The sequence below is a fragment of the Silene latifolia genome, chromosome 2 (genome assembly GCF_048544455.1).
Source record: "Silene latifolia isolate original U9 population chromosome 2, ASM4854445v1, whole genome shotgun sequence".
Taxonomy (NCBI): Eukaryota; Viridiplantae; Streptophyta; class Magnoliopsida; order Caryophyllales; family Caryophyllaceae; genus Silene; species Silene latifolia.
In genome coordinates this window covers 68,216,752-68,234,510 of record NC_133527.1, presented here as the reverse complement: position 1 = coordinate 68,234,510, position 17,759 = coordinate 68,216,752, and the positions used below count along the sequence as shown (strand labels likewise).

General features: G+C 41.8%; 1 protein-coding gene and 1 non-coding gene across 2 annotated transcripts; one reads left to right on the top strand and one right to left on the bottom strand.

The window, feature by feature from the left end:
- Positions 1-3,245: 3,245 nt before the first annotated feature.
- On the bottom strand, positions 3,246-3,351 carry LOC141645034 (small nucleolar RNA R71). The gene has a single exon (XR_012544629.1). It is a non-coding gene; the product is annotated as a small nucleolar RNA R71 (small nucleolar RNA).
- A 13,622-nt stretch (positions 3,352-16,973) lies between these two features.
- On the top strand, positions 16,974-17,528 carry LOC141640920 (uncharacterized). The gene has a single exon (XM_074449598.1). The coding sequence runs from the start codon at positions 16,974-16,976 to the stop codon at positions 17,526-17,528; it is 555 nt and encodes a 184-aa protein (XP_074305699.1).
- Positions 17,529-17,759: the final 231 nt, after the last annotated feature.

Below are 17,759 nucleotides of genomic sequence, written 5' to 3'. Positions count from 1 at the left end.
CCTATATCTGTAGTAGTGTTTGCCATGAAAATGCAAGGTTTGCACTCCTTTTCCTACCAGGGAACAAAACCTCAAAGAATATGCAAAATGGGAAACTAAAGATAGAAAATGACCCAATTATGCACTAAAAAGCATAGGAACGAGCCTAATTCGGGGACTAAATATGCTCAAATATGAGTCACATCAGATACCCCACTTACCGCTACCTATTTGTTAGTAGTATTATAGGATTACTTTGATTAAGGCAATACGACTTTACTCTTGTCAAATACGGTAGATTTTTTCGATCGTGAGGCGTATCTCGGTTAAATAACCATGGCTAAATAAAAATTTTATTTTCTTTTTTATCCTTGTATTCACCGTTGTAAGGATCTCCTATGAAGAGGGTGAATGGGAGTCATGCTTGGTCAACAATATTTTTACTTTTGCGATGACACCTTCTTACAAGAACGGTTCTTCACTCTTATTGCTCACGAGAAATATGCGTATTCTCCGGTGTGACGCCGTGGTCCTCTCCGTTGAGGCTTACCTCACGAGGGCCAATCAGTTAGGTCTCATGTACTTAAATTGATAGAGTACGTGGGAACGCTGGAATTGCTTGGTAATTCGTTTGGTTAGAAATCGTAATAGACCAATTACCAGAATTACTTCATGGAAGGTTTTAATCTCTTGAGGGTAAACTGTAACACCCCATGAGGTTATGTGATTGAGTTTTCCCACACCGAGAAAATATCAGGATTGTGATATGTTTATAAGGGCTTGCACCCATCACTTAGTAAGAAGGCCTTATGCTTTCGGGCTTAAGTGTGGACATATAATGGCCCAAAGGTATACATCTCATCTTATTAGGGTTGGGTTACGACGGTGGTGGGTCGGGTTGTGATAAATGGTATCAGAGCAACCCTGTGACCGTGTGGGCAGCCTGTGGTCAGGAGTACCCGGGTCACCCACCTAGCGGGGAAGATTTCTTGGCATAGCTGCGGTCAATTTCCGAGCACAACGAGGACGTTGTGTTATTTAAGTGGGGGAGTTTGTAACACCCCATGAGGTTATGAGATTGAGTTGTCCCTAATACGTGCATTTTATATAGTCTTTTTAGCCTATTTTTGCACGTATATTCATGTACTTTTGTACTGTTTATATTGCATTATGCTCCGAAATGGCTACTTTTGTTCGTCTTTTCTATTTTTTAGGAATGAACGTGAAAGTAGCAGAATCGTACCATTTTCGTCCTATTTTGCATGTATTTTGAGGAGACGGGATTTTCAGAGGGAGATACTGCATTGGGATGCGTGAAGGAATGGTCTACAAAGCAGGCGGCTACGAGTTTGGAGCTGTTTCGGATAAAGAGCACTCGATCGAAGACTTTTCTTAGTCGATCGAGTGGTTTCACAAGCTGAGGAGGTCGATCGAGTAATCTACTATTCTCGATTGAATTTCTGAAATTCAAGGTCATTCGATCGAGTAATATTTCTACTCGATCTAGTGGTTTGCTGGCTAAAGTTCTCGATCGAGCTGTTTCAAACTGCTCGATCGAGTGGATTGAGGTTTCACGGGCCTTAATTAATCCGTGAATGTTTATTTTCGTTAATGGACTTGTTATTTCCTATTTAAGTTCGAATAATTAGGCCATTTAGACATTCTTATCTATCTTTCACTGCTAAACACTCTTAATTACACTGCTTTCTCTTTCCCTAAACTCTTTCACTGTAACTTTTGCTTTTGGGTTATTTTGCTTGGATCTCGTTGTTCTTTACGCCAGAATTCTCGCGATTGTAATCTTTCTCTTCTTTTAGTCTTAATTTTATTATTAGTTGCTTTAATTACTTGTTTCTCTATTCCTTAATTTCTGCCCTAATCTCTTTTATGCAATTTTATTACAATTTCAATATGTTTGTTATTAGTTCATTCATTATTATTAATCTTGACAATATTGATAGTATGAGTAGCTAATTTAATTCATGTTGGGACCAGGGGATCTATGGTAGAAATGTGATGATGTAGCGAATAGGCTAGATTACTTATTTGTGAGATCCTGTACCCATGGCAATTTAACTGTATTTACCGACTTAGTTGAGTGCACGCTTCTAAGTTACCCTTTAATCTGGTTAAATTTAATCCTGTATCAGAAGATTGGACTAAATAGACCTCCTATGAACAGTAGACTACCCTGACGACGACGGAAGTTAAGTTACTGGAAATCTAGGATAGAAAGTGGACCGGAAGGACCTTTCGACATCCGTCTCACAATGAGTTATCTAGACTATTTGCAGTTGAGTAATTAGGCTACAGTAGTGAACTGAAATTCCGACATGTTCTCTCTTTATTGATATCCTTATTCTTGTTTTCTGCCCTTTTTATTGCCCTCATTTATTTCTCTTTCCCTTAAGCCTTTTTAGTTTAGAAACCAATTTACAAACCCCCATCTTGTGACCAGATAGACGGACCTTTTACAGATATCTTGCCTCCCTGTGGAGATCGACCCGACTTCCCTAGCTATATAGTTAGTTTAGTTAGTTATTTTTGATAGGTATACGACTACCCTGTCAAATTTTGGCGCCGTTGCCGGGGAGGTAAAAGCCCTATATGTTTTTGTTTCATTTATTTTTATCCGTCTCAGGGAATATTTATTCCTTGAGACAGTTCTCATTTATCTTTTTCAGTGTTGTGTATGCCCAAATCGAATAGATCGGAGTTAGTTTCAGCTGATTCTGAGCCAAAGCGACTGTTTAGGTATAAACTCCGTCTGCAAAGACAATCACGAAAGGAAGACTTGAGTACTTTTGAACCCGAGCTTCAGCATTTCCTATTTACAGAAGACCAGTCTTTAGGAGAAGACAATCTCAGTTCTGTAAAGCAACCAGTAAAGATGTCGAATATTGCAAGTCATTCGGAGCCTAAAGCATCTTCTATTCCCAAGGGTTTTAACCTCCAGACTTAGGATGGTAATACGTTTGACATCCGTCCGTCTTATATCAATCAGGTGGAGAGAAATCTCTTTACAGGTATGGCAGGTGAAGACCAGAGGAAGCTTATGGAGGTCTTTATGGATTATTGCTCTACTATCCCCGCCACAAAGGGGGTAACTCAAGACAAGATTAAGGAGGCGCTGTTTCCTTTTTCTTTGACTGAATCCGCCAAGGAGTGGCTGACTGACTTGGACCGTACAGCCTTGGGTATCACGAATTGGGAGACTCTCGCGCTTGCTTTCTATAAAAGGTATTTCCCTTCGCAGCGCACTAATCAGCTGAGGGCAAAGATTACTAGCTTCAAGCAGACACCTGATGAGACTTTCTATGAAGCTTGGTGTCGGTTCAAGAGGTTGGTAAGGTCTCTTCCTCACCATGGTTTTGATTCGTGGTTTCTGTCCAATCAGTTCTACAATGGGTTGTACGATGACCACAGAGCTATACTTGACGCCTCATCCAACGGAAGATTTTAAAAGAATACTGATGATGATAAGGGATGGGCCATTATTGAGGAGATGGCGACCCATTGTGCTGAATATGGGAACCTACGAGACGATATTCGAACAGTTCACGCGGTTGACAAGGCAGTTGTGGCTCAGTAGGATGCCATGAATGCCCGATTTGATAGATTAGAACTGCAACCTGCTGCAGATCAACAGACGGTTCATCGGTTGACTAGACAGGACACCATCACATGTGAGAGGTGTGGGAGAAATGACGGTCATACTGTTATTGACTGTCTTACAGAGAAGGAACATGTCCTTGCCTTCCAACAATATAGATAAGGAGGAGGTTCTTATTATAACAACAAAGGGGCTATCCATCCCAATTTGAGGTGGACAAGTCAAAATGTGCTCAATCCTACTACTCCACCGCAGCAACAGCAGCCATATGTCCCTCCTCATAAGGTTCAACAAGGCTTTCAAAAGCCTCCTTCCTTTCCTCCTCCCAATCAAGGTGCATCATCTTCAGGTGGGGTAAGTGAGCTATCTGAGTTGAAGACGATGTTGCAGTCTTTGACAAAGCAGTGGCAATTAAGTGACCAACAAAAAGACGCATCTATTAAGTCACTTGAAACCCAAGTTGTCCAGTTAGCTGCGAATCAGTCCATGAGGAAGTAGGGTCATTTGCCGTCACAAGCCGATACGAATCCACATGAGACGCTGAATTTAATAAATCTGAGAAGCGGTCGTTCATATGAGGGACCCGAGCTGTTGAATTCAGACCCAAGAAGGAGTATTACTGCTGATGAACGGGTTACTGCTGATGAAAATGAGCTGACAACGAAGAAAATACTCGATCGACTAGTTTCTGGGGGTCAATCGAGGAAAATATATGAAGAAAGGACTCGATCGAATGAAAATCTTACTCGATCGAGTGAACAGGAAATTGAACAGCTCGATCGAGGAGTCCAAACCACTCGATCGAGTGAAACTGCTGATGAAACTGTTCGATCGGGTGGTATTTTTGCTCGATCGGACACTGTTGATAATGAAAACCTCGATCGAGAGCCTGCTAGTTCTCGATCGAGTGAAATCTCTCCTGAAAGACCCCGATCGAGAGGTAAAAAGTCTCGATCGAAGGATAAAGAGCTTGATCCAGCCGACACGTTGGAAGAATGGAACAAAGGGCTCAAGATACCTATTACTGTGCCTTTCCCGGGGCGACTACAGAACATGAAGGCCAATCAACAGTTCGGTAAATTTGCCGAGCTCCTGAAAAGCTTGCAAGTCATTGTTCCTTTCGCCGAGTTGCTGACACAGGTACCCTCTTACCTTAAATTTATGAAAGAGATTTTATCACGTAAGAGGCATATTAATGATTATGAGACGGTAGCTTTGACCGAGGTAGGGACTACCCTAGTTCAAAATAAGTTACCTCCCAAACAGTCAGACCCGGGTAGTTTCTCGATTCCGTGTCATATAGGTACCCACTTGATTGATAACGTGTTATGCGATCTTGGCACTAGCGTGAGTGTCTTACCCCTGTCTCTTGCCAGGAGACTTGGTTTGACTAAGTTTAATTGCACGAACATGACTCTACAGATGGCCGACCGTAGCATATCACGGCCATTAGGTCTCATTGAGGATATACCTGTTAAGATCGGCAGATTCTTTATTCCCATTGATTTTGTTGTGCTTGACATCCCCGAGGATACTCACACCCCTATTAATTTAGGGAAACCATTTTTATTCACTGCTCGTGCAGTGATTGATGTCGGGGGCACGACATTGACTTTTCAGGTTGGGGACGAGGAATTGATATTCCATCAGTCTAAGTCTCGAATGGCTCCCATGCAATCTCAGCCTTGCAATGCCCTTTCCTCCACTGACCCTCATATTGACACTCCAGATGAAAATCTGGAATTTTGTGCTGCTATTGTGACCCCTCCGCCTCAGATTGAGAGCAAAAAGGAGGAGAATTCGTCTGTTTTATTTGCTGCAGGTACAGATGAAAATGCAGGAGATGTTAAAGGTCGTGGTGCAATTGAGATCAATCAAGTTGCGAGTGATAACATTAAAGCTGGTGAGAAAGGAAAAAGGACGAGAAAAGTTCGCACATATGTGGACGTCAACTATTCTCCTCCTACTGATTCAAGTACAAGCTCTTGGAGAATGAAGAGGAAGGTTAATGTTGCTGAAGTGACGTCCTCCAGTCAGAAGCCCTCCGTGGGGCTACTGAATTGTTTTGAGAAGTGAGCGGGGAATACCCCATGTAACAATTTGTAAAAACTAATTTTAATTTCCGTTGGAATTGTTTTATTGCGTTTATTAGGATAATTAGAATTTAGATATTTTTAGCGTAGTTAGAAAGACTATAGACTGTTACCTTTTGTATTTGGTATATTGGGATATTTTTTCGAGTGTTTTTATGCATGTTTGGGGAAATTATACGCAATTTGGATGACGTACACGAGGAAAAGCACTCGATCGAATACTTTTTGTACTCGATCGAGAGGATATTGCAGAAAAAGGGTTCGATCGAGGATTTTGCAGCTGTTCGATCGAGTTGGCAAAATAAGGGAGTTCTCGATCGAGTAGATTTCTACTCGATCGAGTGAATTGGAGCTGGAAGTCCTCGATCGAGTAATTTAAAATCACTCGATCGAGTGAAACTGTTTATAACACGCATGAAGTGTCCCTTAAACTCCCTATTTTCATTCCTTATTTAATTCCTTCTTCATTTTTCGTCTTCACCATTTTAAAACCCCCAAATCCTCCATAAGCTTTTGCCCATTACCAAATCCAACACCTACAAATTTTTCCTTGCTTTTAATCCGCCATTTCCACCATATTTCCCCTTTGATTTTCATTCGTTTTTGTAGTCAATTGGAGGAATTAGGGTTAGCGGTTTTTGCTCAAAAATCGCGCAATTTGCTTTGTTTTCTTTCGATTAATTGCTAATTTGTGGGTCTCTTTCATCAAGTAATTAATCCCTTTACTTCTTTGTTGATTAATTGCATTAATTTTCGCCTTTAATGAAGTAAATTGGGAATTGGGGTTTAAGGTTTATCAAAGTCAAAAATTTTAACTGACATTGTGATTTTCAGTTCAATTTGGTTTACTTGATGATAATTTCCCTTACCTCATCGCGGTTTACATGTTTGTTGATACGTTTGTCGTGTACCTATCAAAAATAAACTAACTAAACTAACTATATAGATAGGGAAGTCAGGTCGATCTCCTCAGGGAGGCAAGATATCTGTAAGAGTCCGTCTATTTGGTCACAAATGGGGGGGTTGTTTAAATTGGTTTTCTAAACTAAAAGGTTTAAAGGAAAGAGAAGTAGAGACAAGAGCAGTAAAGGCAGGAAAATAGAATTAAACTATCAAGTAGAGAAGGGACATGTCAGGATTTCGGTTCACTACGGTAGTCAAGTGACTCAACTGTAAACAACTTACACAAATTAATGCGAGACGGATATGGAAAGGTCCTTCCGGTCCACTTTCTATCCTAAACTTCCACTAACTAAACTTCCGTCCTTGTCAGGGTAGTCTACTATTCATAGCAGGCCTATTTAGTCCAATCTTCCGATCCAGGATTAAATTTAGCCAGATTAAAGGGTGACTCAGAAGCGTGCACTCAACTAAGTCGGTAGAAATACAGTTAAATTGCTATGGTGACAGAATCTCACAATCAATTCATCTAACCTACTTACTACATCGTCACATTTCTATCGTAGATCCCCTAATCCCAACATGAAACAAGTTTAGCTACTCATATCGCTATTTATACTATCAAAACTAACAGCAGATAAATGACCAGCATTCAACATATTATAACGACAATTAAATTGCATAAAAGTGAATTAGGGCAGAAATTAAATGAAGTAAAAAAAAGAATTAAAGCAAATGAAATAAAGATTATTATTAAGAAAGGAGGAAGAGATTACAATCGTGAGAATCCGGCGTAAAGAACACACAAATCCAAGCGAAATAATCCCAAAAGTAAAGTTACAAAGAAAAGGGAAAAGCAACGTAATGTGTTTTTCTGTGAAAGCTAAAACTGATAGATGATAAGATAAAATATAGATAATGACCTAGTTAACGAAAGTTTAAATAGAAAACAAACTAAATCCAACAACTAAAACACGTTCACGGGCTAATTAAAGCCCACGAAAGCCTAAACCACTCGATCGAGTAGAATAAATCCACTCGATCGAGCAAAACTCAAGAAAATCTACTCGATCGAGTAGAATAGTTACTCGATCGAGTAACCTCTCTTTTCAGCACTTCTTGATCGAGTAAATAACTACTCGATCGATCAACCATGGCTATAAAAACCACTCTATCGAGTAATAAAACCACTCGATCGAGCCTTCTTCCTTTAAATCAGCATAAACTCGTGACCGACTGCCTCGTAAACCATGACTTCACGCATTCCAATGCAGTTTCTCACTCTGGAAAATCCCGTCTCCTCAAAATGCATGCAAAAAGGACGAAAAATGGTATGATTCCACTACTTTCGCGTTCATTTCTACAAAGCGGACAAAACGAACCAAAGTAGCCAATTCGGGGCATAATACTATATAAACAGTACAAAAATGCATGGAAATACGTGCTGAAATAGGCTAAAAAGACTATACAATATGCACGTATCAAATCTCCCCAAACCGAACCTTTACTCGTCCTCGAGTAAACTAAAATGCAACTAATGGAACGGAAATGAAAACTCACAGCTAGCTTAACTTGTCTACATGAACCAATTTAATGCAACAAAAACTAACAGTTATAGCTAAGCAGTCAATACGCAAACGAGTTATAAGCTGTTCAGAAATATAGCCAACCTATCGACCTTGCAAGACCAACAAAATCGGACTCTCTCGTGGTCACTCTTCTCTCATGAAGCAAAGGGTGAATGTTATATGTAAAAGAGATAAGGAAAGACAGTCACTCACCTAACTACGACCTACATAGCATGCATGCAACAAAAATGAAAGACAATTCAAGTACCAATGCGCACAATCCAACCAATAATGTCCGTCACAGCCGAGGGCTTACAAATAATATGGGAATAGTGAGGTTCAGGTGAGAAAAGGAAAAACAAGTTATGGTAATGTGGAGGTAAAAGTGTCAAGCTAGTTCCTAACAGGACCATAATAAACCATCCGAATCTCAACTGACTGAGAAATAGAGTACAAGTGCCCTTCATCTGGCACACAGCTCACTAAACTCATACACACTCTCCTCAAAAATATGGAATAAGAATGGAGGAGTTAGACGGTGACAAACTTTCATTTTTTAACACCGTCTAAATGAATCAAATGAAACAAATCAATTATTTTTCAAACTTCTTTTCTTTCTTCTTTTCTTCACTGTACAACGTGATTTCTGTTTTTGTTTTCATTTTGTTTTCTTTCTTTTTCACGTTTTCTTCTCCTTTTTTTTCCTTTTTAAATTCTTTTTTTTTCTCTTTTTCTCCTTCCTCTATTTACATCAACTCCATACAAAAAGATATGGGCCAAACTACAGACGAAAAATCATACCACAAAAGACATACTAAACTAGCTTGACTAGGCAGGCTCAGTTTAGGATGTCGCTAATGGGACAAAAAGGCAAGTTTTTGCTTAAGGGGAGCTAAATGGGTGAAAAATAAAAGGAAAAGGGGAACTTTGCAAGCACCTCCCTGCATGTGACCCCAACCACAAACCCGAATGTGTGCATTTGACAAGAAATTGAATGTCATAAAAGTGCAAAAATGATGATCATGCTATGCAAGGAGTACTACTCTCAATTCCTAATGAACTGGTCATGAATGTCACCAGTTATGGGCTCTAAACCTCAGAAATTATCAAGTAGGTTGCCAATTTATCAGGTCAAGTCTAAACAGTCAGCTATATTTGAACAGAAACTCATAGACTATGCGTATGACAAAGCTAATAACTATCAACAGAAGTGCAAGGCTCGAGTAAAATGACAAGTTATAGTACAATTTCATCACTGAAATCTACCGTTCCGACTCAACCTATATGCAAAAATAAACGTGAATATTTTTGAATTTTGAAATTTTCTAATTTTTTTGATTTTATTGATTTTTTTAATGAAATAAATAAACAATGCAAGCTGAAAAAAATAAACGTAAATGCGAAACAAATGCAAATGCAGACTCAAAAGGATGCAATACCCTCCCCAAACCAAAACGGACAACGCCCTCGTTGTCCTCCAGCATACACCAGCTGATATATACAGGGGAAAGGGAATATACAACCAATAAAGAATAAAAACAATAAAACAAAAAGGAGACAAAAATAAAAGAGTAAGATGTACATACAAAACACGAACTTCCCCAAACCAGCCAGAAAACTGGGGAAGTGAGTAGACCAGTAGCTACTCATCAGCCTCCTTGTCGCTGTCGCGCACGTCCTCCACCCGCACTGTGTAGTCCGGGTCCACCTCCTACTCTCTCCTCCTCCTCTTCTTAGCTCGAGCTCTCTCCGCTGCCACCTCCGGGTCCTCGTCCTCCTCCTCCTCCTCAGCAGGCTCCGGGTACCCCTCAGCTGGGTACCGGTAAAAGGAAGGGTGTGGCCAACCCTCTGGGATCTGACGGTGTCGACTCAAGTGGTACTCGTATAGAGGGAACAAAGTCAAATCTAAGTCCTGCTCTATACGAGCCTGTCTCTCTGCAATCTCAACTAACAAACCGTCACGACGCCCCTGGTTCATGACCGAGGACGCCTCAAAGGGTGGTGGAGGTACAAAATTAGCCGGTAAGCCCGGCTGTGCCTGTGTCTGGTCGGCGGGTGCGGGAGTAGGAGTAGGAGTAGGAGTCGGGATGGGAGTAGCTGTGGAAGGCTGGACACTCCCAGAAGGTGTGGACCCCTCTCCAGTCTCAAGTCTATGCCGCTTCTTGGCGGCGGGTAAAGTGGGAGGTGGTCGGAGTGAAAGTTGGTAGTCAGGTAGAGGTTGCAGTCAGTCGCCCCTAGCGACAGTAGGCAAAGGGGCTAGATGGGGTAGAGTGTCACAAGGTAGGTCCACAGACAAGGAACCGTCTATCTTCCATGTCTAGTAGTCTGTGGTCAGCCAATGCTGAGAATGCATGGCATTCAGACTCAGATACCTTTCTCCCTCGAGGTACTGTAAGTCACGAGGCCAGACAGGGAAAAGGGAACGGGCAAGAATGGTGGCTATGCCACCGCAGGCAATAAATCCCGTGACCTTCGCCCCCTAGGCCTGAAAGTACTGGGCGGTCAGATAGGCAATGTTGAGGGTAAAAGGACCCTCGCAGTCAATGTTCAGGTAACCGCCTAAGATGGAGAGCTCATTGTTGTTGATGTTGTTTGGCTCCTTTTGGCCAAAAATGGTGCTCTCCATCATCCTAAGAAAGTAACGGGCAGGGGGAATATGGACCTGTGCGAGCTTTCGCTCGGGAAAGGTGGTCTGGGCCAAGGTCCGCCAAAGCTGACGAATGACCGTCCTAGGGGCGATAGCGTCGCCCGTAGAGGAAAGTCCAAGTCTGCTACCAAACTCCCCCAAAGTCATCGAAAAAGTCTGGTTGATCAACCGGAAAGACACAGAAGAACTAGTGGGGGCACCGTCGTGTGCCCCGGAGGAGAAGGTGAAGGAGCTGAGGAACTCAAGACTCAGCTCCAGAAAGGTACGGCCACTCATAGTAATGAGTCCGGCAATCCCCGTGTCCCGTAAAAGCTCACAAACTGACTCTTAGATGCCGAGTCTCTCAAGTGCCGGTTTATCTAAAAACCGGGAAGGTACAAACTCACAGCCAAGGAGGTTATAAAACCTCTTACGATGTACACCGTCAATGAAAATTACCTGCGGGTAGTCGGGGTGAGAGTCGAGGGAGTTGTCTCCTCAGACAGTGACCGTGCCAGAAGGAGCAGCTGAAGTAGAAGTGCTAGGAGCTGGCGTAGAACGGGAACGTCCACGACCTCGGCCCTGGCCTCTAGAACCCGAAGTAGAAGCCCGTCCAGTGACGGTGCGAGGAACTAGGGCCGCTCTAAAAGGCAAACAGAATCGCGGTGAGTCCGCCACGGGTGTGATCACCGTATTTGGAGTAAGAGGTCGGGTCTTTGTGACCACCACTGAGGAAGAAAGACTAGCAGTAGTGCTAGTAGTGGTGGTGGCTGTGACTAGGGTAGCAGCTGAAACAGAGCTAGCAGCTGTGCTAGCTGGCGTAAAAACAGTACCGGCGCCTGAAACTAAGAATACGGGAGTGCTGGCCGGTGCGGAGACGGTAGTAACAGCAGGGACTACCGTCTTCAGACAGAGACAAACACGGACTGGCAGAAGAGCTCGACGAAGGCATCGAGCTAGAATCCATCCTGAATAAATAGGGCAGGGGAATTGATAAGAAAACAGCGGCTAAACAGCATGAAAATCAGCAGGAAAACTCCCCTACCAGTCGAAAAATTCGACTTTCAGCACATAGATTCCCAACTTTTCCTCAAAATTTCGAATTGAAGCATGTAAACAGCGATAGCGGCGGGGTAGCAAGCATCAACAGCAGCAATTAAGCAATAAATGAAGTTGACTAAGCATATGACAGCAGCAAAAACTAAGCTTACAGTCGAAAATTTCGTCTGTAATGAACCCGTATCGCATATTTCTCGTAAAATTCGAAATTAAACATGTAAAAGCAATGAGGCATTGGAAATGATAATCAAGCAAGATAAAAAAGGGCAAGCAATGACGGCTATAGTCGAAAAACTCGACTAAATAAGCAATTTCGAAACCCTAATACCAATTCACCTCATAGTAAGCAAAATAAATGAAATTAAATTGCAAAAAGGTGTAGGTATCACTTACTTGATAATTAGAAACCCACAAATCGCAATTAAACGGCAAGAAACAAGCAAAAACAACGATTTTTTGATCGAAAAAACCGCAACCCTAATACCCTTAATAGACTGAGTAAAGCAACACGAATCAAGGGGAAAGTAGAGGGCTTTTGTCAATTAATTAACAATGAACACAATGTAGGTGACAGATTTGGTAAAAGGGCATGAAAAATGAGGGATTTGGGGGGTTTTTTATCGCAAAATAGGAAAGGGGTCGAAATATTAGGAAATAAATGAATTAGGAATGAAAAAAAGGGATGTTAAAGAAACTCCCTTCGTGTGATTTCCACGTTTACTTGATCGAGTGGTTTAGAACTGCTCGATCGAGTCCTTATTGTATTCATCTACTCGATCGAGTAGAAATTTACTCGATCGAGAACTCCCCTTTTCTGCTTTATTCTTTCGACTGATATGGCATTACTCGATTGACCACATTTCACTCGATCGAGTACAAAAAGTACTCGATCGTGCTCTTTTCCTCGTGTAATCTCTTTAATTCGTCATTCTTCCTTTGAATTTGCGTAAAATTCCCCAAACCTGCATAGAAACACTCGTAAAAATATCCCAAAATACCCAATACGCAAAGTAACAGTCTATACTCTCTATCTACGCTAAAAATTGTCTAAATTCTAATTGTCCTAATTAAAAGTAATAAAAAAAATTCAACGGAAAATTAAAAATTCTTTATACAAGATGGTACACGGGGCATTTCCCCGCTCACTTCCCAAAGCAATTTAGTACCCCTCGGAGGGATCCTGACTGAAGGACGTCACCTCAGCAACATTGATCGTTCTCTTCAGCTTCCATGAGCTTGAACTTGAATCATTCGGAGGAGAATAGTTCACATCCACATATGCGCGAACTTTTCTCATCCTTGCTCCTTTCTCACCGGCTTTAACACCGTCACTCCTACTTTGACTGACATTAATTGCACAATGCCCTTGGACAGCTCCCTCATTGTTTTCATCTGTACCTGCAGCAAGTAAAACAGACGAACTTTCCTCCTTTTTGCTCTCAACCTGAGGCGGAGGGGTAACAATAGCAGCACAATGCTCCAAATTTTCATTTGGAGTGTCTATAATAGGGTCAATAGAAGAGAGGGCGTTGCAAGGCTGAGCTTGCATGGAAGCCCTCCGGAACTTAGACTAATGGAATATCAGCTCCTTGTCCCCAACCTGAGAAGTCAATGTCTTGCCCCCGACGTCTATTACTGCACGAGCAGTAGATAAAAATGGTCTCCCTAAAATAATAGGGTATGCGCATCTTCGGGGATGTCAAGTACAATGAAGTCAACGGGAATAAAGAACCTCCCGATCTTAACAGGTATGTCTTCTATTACACCTAGTGGCCGTGATATGCTACGGTCGGCCATCTGAACAGTCATGTTGGTGCAATTAAACTTTGTCAAACCAAGTCTCTTAGCCAGAGACAATGGTAAGACACTCACGCTAGGGCCAAGATCGCATAACGCGTTATCAATCAAATGGGTACCAATATGACACGGAATTGAGAAACTACCCGGGTCTGACTGTTAGGGAGGTAACTTATTTTGAACTAGGGCCGTCCCTACCTCGGTCAAAGCTACCGTCTCATGATCATTAATGTGCCTCTTATGTGTTAAAATTTCTTTCATAAATTTAAGGTAAGAGGGTACCTGTGTCAGCAGTTCGGCGAATGGCACAGTGACCTACAAGCTTCTCAGGATCTCGTTAATTTGCCAAATTGTTGATTAGCTTTAGTACTCTGCAGACGCCTCGGGTAGGGAACCATGATGGGTATCTCGAGTCCCTTGTTTCTCTCTTCCAACGTGTCAGCCGGATCAAGCTCTGTATCCTTTGGACGCTTCTTTCCTCTCGAACGAGGTCTTTGAGGCGATTTATCACTCGATCGAGCACTAGCAGGCTCTCGATCAAGCTGTCCATTATCCATACTACTCGATCGACCAAAATTCCCATTAGATCGAGTAGTTTCTTCAACAGCATCATTCGGTCGAGTAGAAATTTCACTCGATCGAGCAGTTGCCTTTTCCTGTTCACTCGATCGAGTAGAAATTCCACTCGATCGAGTACTTTCTTCAACACTTTTACTCGATCCACCCCCAGAAACTAGTCGATCGAGTACTTTCTTAGCCATCAGCTCATTTTCTTTGATAGAACACTGTTCATAAGCTATTATTTCCTTCCTCGGGTCTGATTTCAGCACTTCCGGTCCCTCATATGAACGACCGCTTCTCAAATTAATTAAATTTACCGTCTCATGTGGATTTTTGTCAGCTTGTGATGGTAAATGACCCGTTTTCCTTGTGGACTGGTTCGTGGCTAACTGGGCAACTTGAGTTTCAACTGCCTTGATAGAAGCATGTTTTTGTTGGTCGCTTAACTTCCACTACTTTGTCAAAGACTGCAACATCGTCTTCAACTCACCTATCTCACTTACCCCACCAGAAGACGAGGCACCTTGATTAGGTGTAGAAAAGGAAGGAGGCTTCTAAAAGCCTTGTTGAGTCGTATGTGGAGGGACATATGACTGCTGCTGGTGCGGAGGAGGGGTAGGATTGAGCACATTTTGACTTGTCCACCTCAAATTGGGATGGACTGCCCCTTGGTTATTATAATAGGAACCCCCTCCTTGCCTATATTGTTGAAAGGCAAGGACCTGTAAGACAGCCAACAGCAGTGTGACCATCGTTGCTACCACATCTCTCACATGTAACGGTCTTCCCTCTAGTAAGCATATGGACCGTCTTAGGCTCCCCAGCAGAATGTAACTCCAACTTATCAAATCTAGCATTCATGGCTTCCAGCTGAGCCACAACTTGCTTATCGACTGCATGAACTGTTCTAATACCATCCCTCGGGTTTCCATATTCAACACTGTGGTTCGCTATCTCTTCAATAAGGGTCCATCGTCAGTATTCTCTTGGTATATCCCATTAGATGACGCATCAAGTATGGCTCTGTGATCATCGTACAACCCATTGTAGAACTGGTTAGACAGAAACTACGGGTCAAAACCATGGTGAGGAAGAGACCTCACCATCTTCTTGAAACGGGACCATGCTTCATAGAGAGTCTCATCAGATGCCTGCTTGAAACTCGTAATGTTTGCCCTCAACTGATTGGTGCGCTGTGGAAGGAAATATCTCATATAAAAAGCAAGAGCAAGGGTCTCCCAGTTTGTAACCCCTGTGGCCGTACGGTCCAAATCAGTCAACCACTCCCTGGCTGCATCAGTCAAAGAAAAAGGAAACAGAACTTCCTTAATCTTGTCTTGAGTTACCCCCTTTGTGGCGGGGATAGTAGAACAGTAGTCCGTAAAGACCTCCATATGCTTCCTCGGGTCTTCACCTGCCACACCTCTATAGAGATTTCTCTCCACCAGATTGATATAGGAAGGACAGATGTCAAGTGTATTCCCATCCTTAGTCTGGAGATTGAAACCTTTAGGAATATATGATGCTTTAGACTTCGAGGGACTAGCAATGTTCGACATCTTTACTAGTTGATTGGCAGAAATAGGAATGTCTTCTTCTAAAGACTGGTCTTCTGCGAAAAGAAATTGATGTAGCTCTGGCTCGAATGTACTCAAGTCTTCCTTTCGTGATTTTCTCTACAGACGGAGTCTATGCCTGAATAGTCTATCTAGCTCTGAATCAGCTGAAACTAACTCAAACTTGTCTGACCTGGGCATAAACAACACTGAAAGAAAATAAATAAGAACTGCCTCAAGGAATGAAAATTCCCTGAGACGGATAAAATAAACGAAACAAAGACAGATAGGGCAATTGCCTCCCCGGCAACGACGCCAAAATTTGATACGTCTGTCGTGTACCTATCAAAAATAAACTAACTAAACTAACTATATAGCTAGGGAAGTCAGGTCGATCTCCTCAGGGAGGCAAGATATCTGTAACAGTCCGGCTATTTGGCCACAAACGGGGGGTTGTTTAAATTCGTTTTCTAAACGAAAAGGTTTAAAGGAAAGAGAAGCAGAGACAAGAGCAGTAAAGGCAGGAAAATAGAATTAAACTATCAAATAGAGAAGGGAAATGTTAGGATTTTAGTTCACTACGGTAGTCTAGTGACTTAACTGTAAACAACTTAGACAAATTAATGCAAGACGGATATGGAAAGGTCCTTCCGGTCCACTTTCTAACCTAAACTTCCACTAACTTAACTTCCGTCCTTGTCAGGGTAGTCTACTGTTCATAGTAGGCCTATTTAGTCCAATCTTCCGATCCAGGATTAAATTTAGCCAGATTAAAGGGTGACTCAGAAGCGTGCACTCAACTAAGTCGGTAGAAATACAGTTAAATTGCTATGGTGACAGAATCTCACAATCAATTCATCTAACCTACTTACTACATCGTCACATTTCTATCGTAGATCCCCTAATCCCAACATGAAACAAGTTTAGCTACTCATATCGCTATTTATACTATCAAAACTAACAGCAGATAAATGAGCAGCATTCAACATATTAAAACGACAGTGGGAAAGCTGATATATGGAATATTGCCACAGTGGGAAAGCTGGTCAACTGGGTCTATTGCAAAGCAGATAGGTTATGGATTAAATGGAGTAGTGATGTGTATATCAAAGAGCAAGACTGGCATAACTACTCCCCCCTCCTGGTGCAACTTGGGTATGGAAAAATGTTTGTAAAGTAAAAGAGAGGCTCAAACATGGATATCATGATAATAAATGGGTAATGAGCTCAAAAGGATATACTATCAAGGAAGGGTATGCTTGGCTTACCCCTGCAAATCCTTCCCTGAACTGGACTTATTTGGTATGGAATAATTGGAATGTTCCTAAACACTCCTTGACTACCTGGATGAGGATGAATGAAGGCATGAATGTGAAGAGTAAATTGTTTAGGATTGGCTGTTGTACAGATGACTGGTGTATACTGTGCCACAGACAAACTGAAACAGTGGAGCATCTATTTGTGGATTGTGTGTATGCTGTCAAAATTCAGACGTGCTTGTTGCATTGGTTTGGAGGTAGTTTCCCTACAGTAGACACTCTGAGTGCTGCTAGCAGGAATACTATGCAATGGAAATTCAGGGTGGCCATGTTCAATGCTTACTGTTACACTATTTGGTTCCAAAGAAACAATGCCAGGGTCAATGCCTGGTTAGTTAGACCTGAAGTTGCTGCTGCTCGAATAGAGGATGACATTAGGAGAAGGATTAAAATGAAATGTAAGGCTCTAGTAGACCATTCTGATCTACTATGGTTGCAAAGTATGATGTTAGCTTGATATGTTCCTAGTAGGATTCGATCCTTGAACCTCATGTAATTATTTGTTTTGATATGATATATATAATACTCACATTACAGCAAAAAAACCATATTAAAACGACAATTAAATTGCATAAAAGTGAATTAGGGCAGAAATTAAATGAAGTAAAACAAAGAATTAAAGCAAATGAAATAAAGAATATTATTAAGAAAGGAGGAAGAGATTACAATCGTGAGAGTCCGGCGTAAA

What these genes read in the sequence shown, in the direction of transcription:
- LOC141640920 (XM_074449598.1), top strand. Translation starts at nt 16,974, where the DNA reads ATGAGCTCAAAAGGATATACTATCAAGGAAGGGTATGCTTGGCTTACC.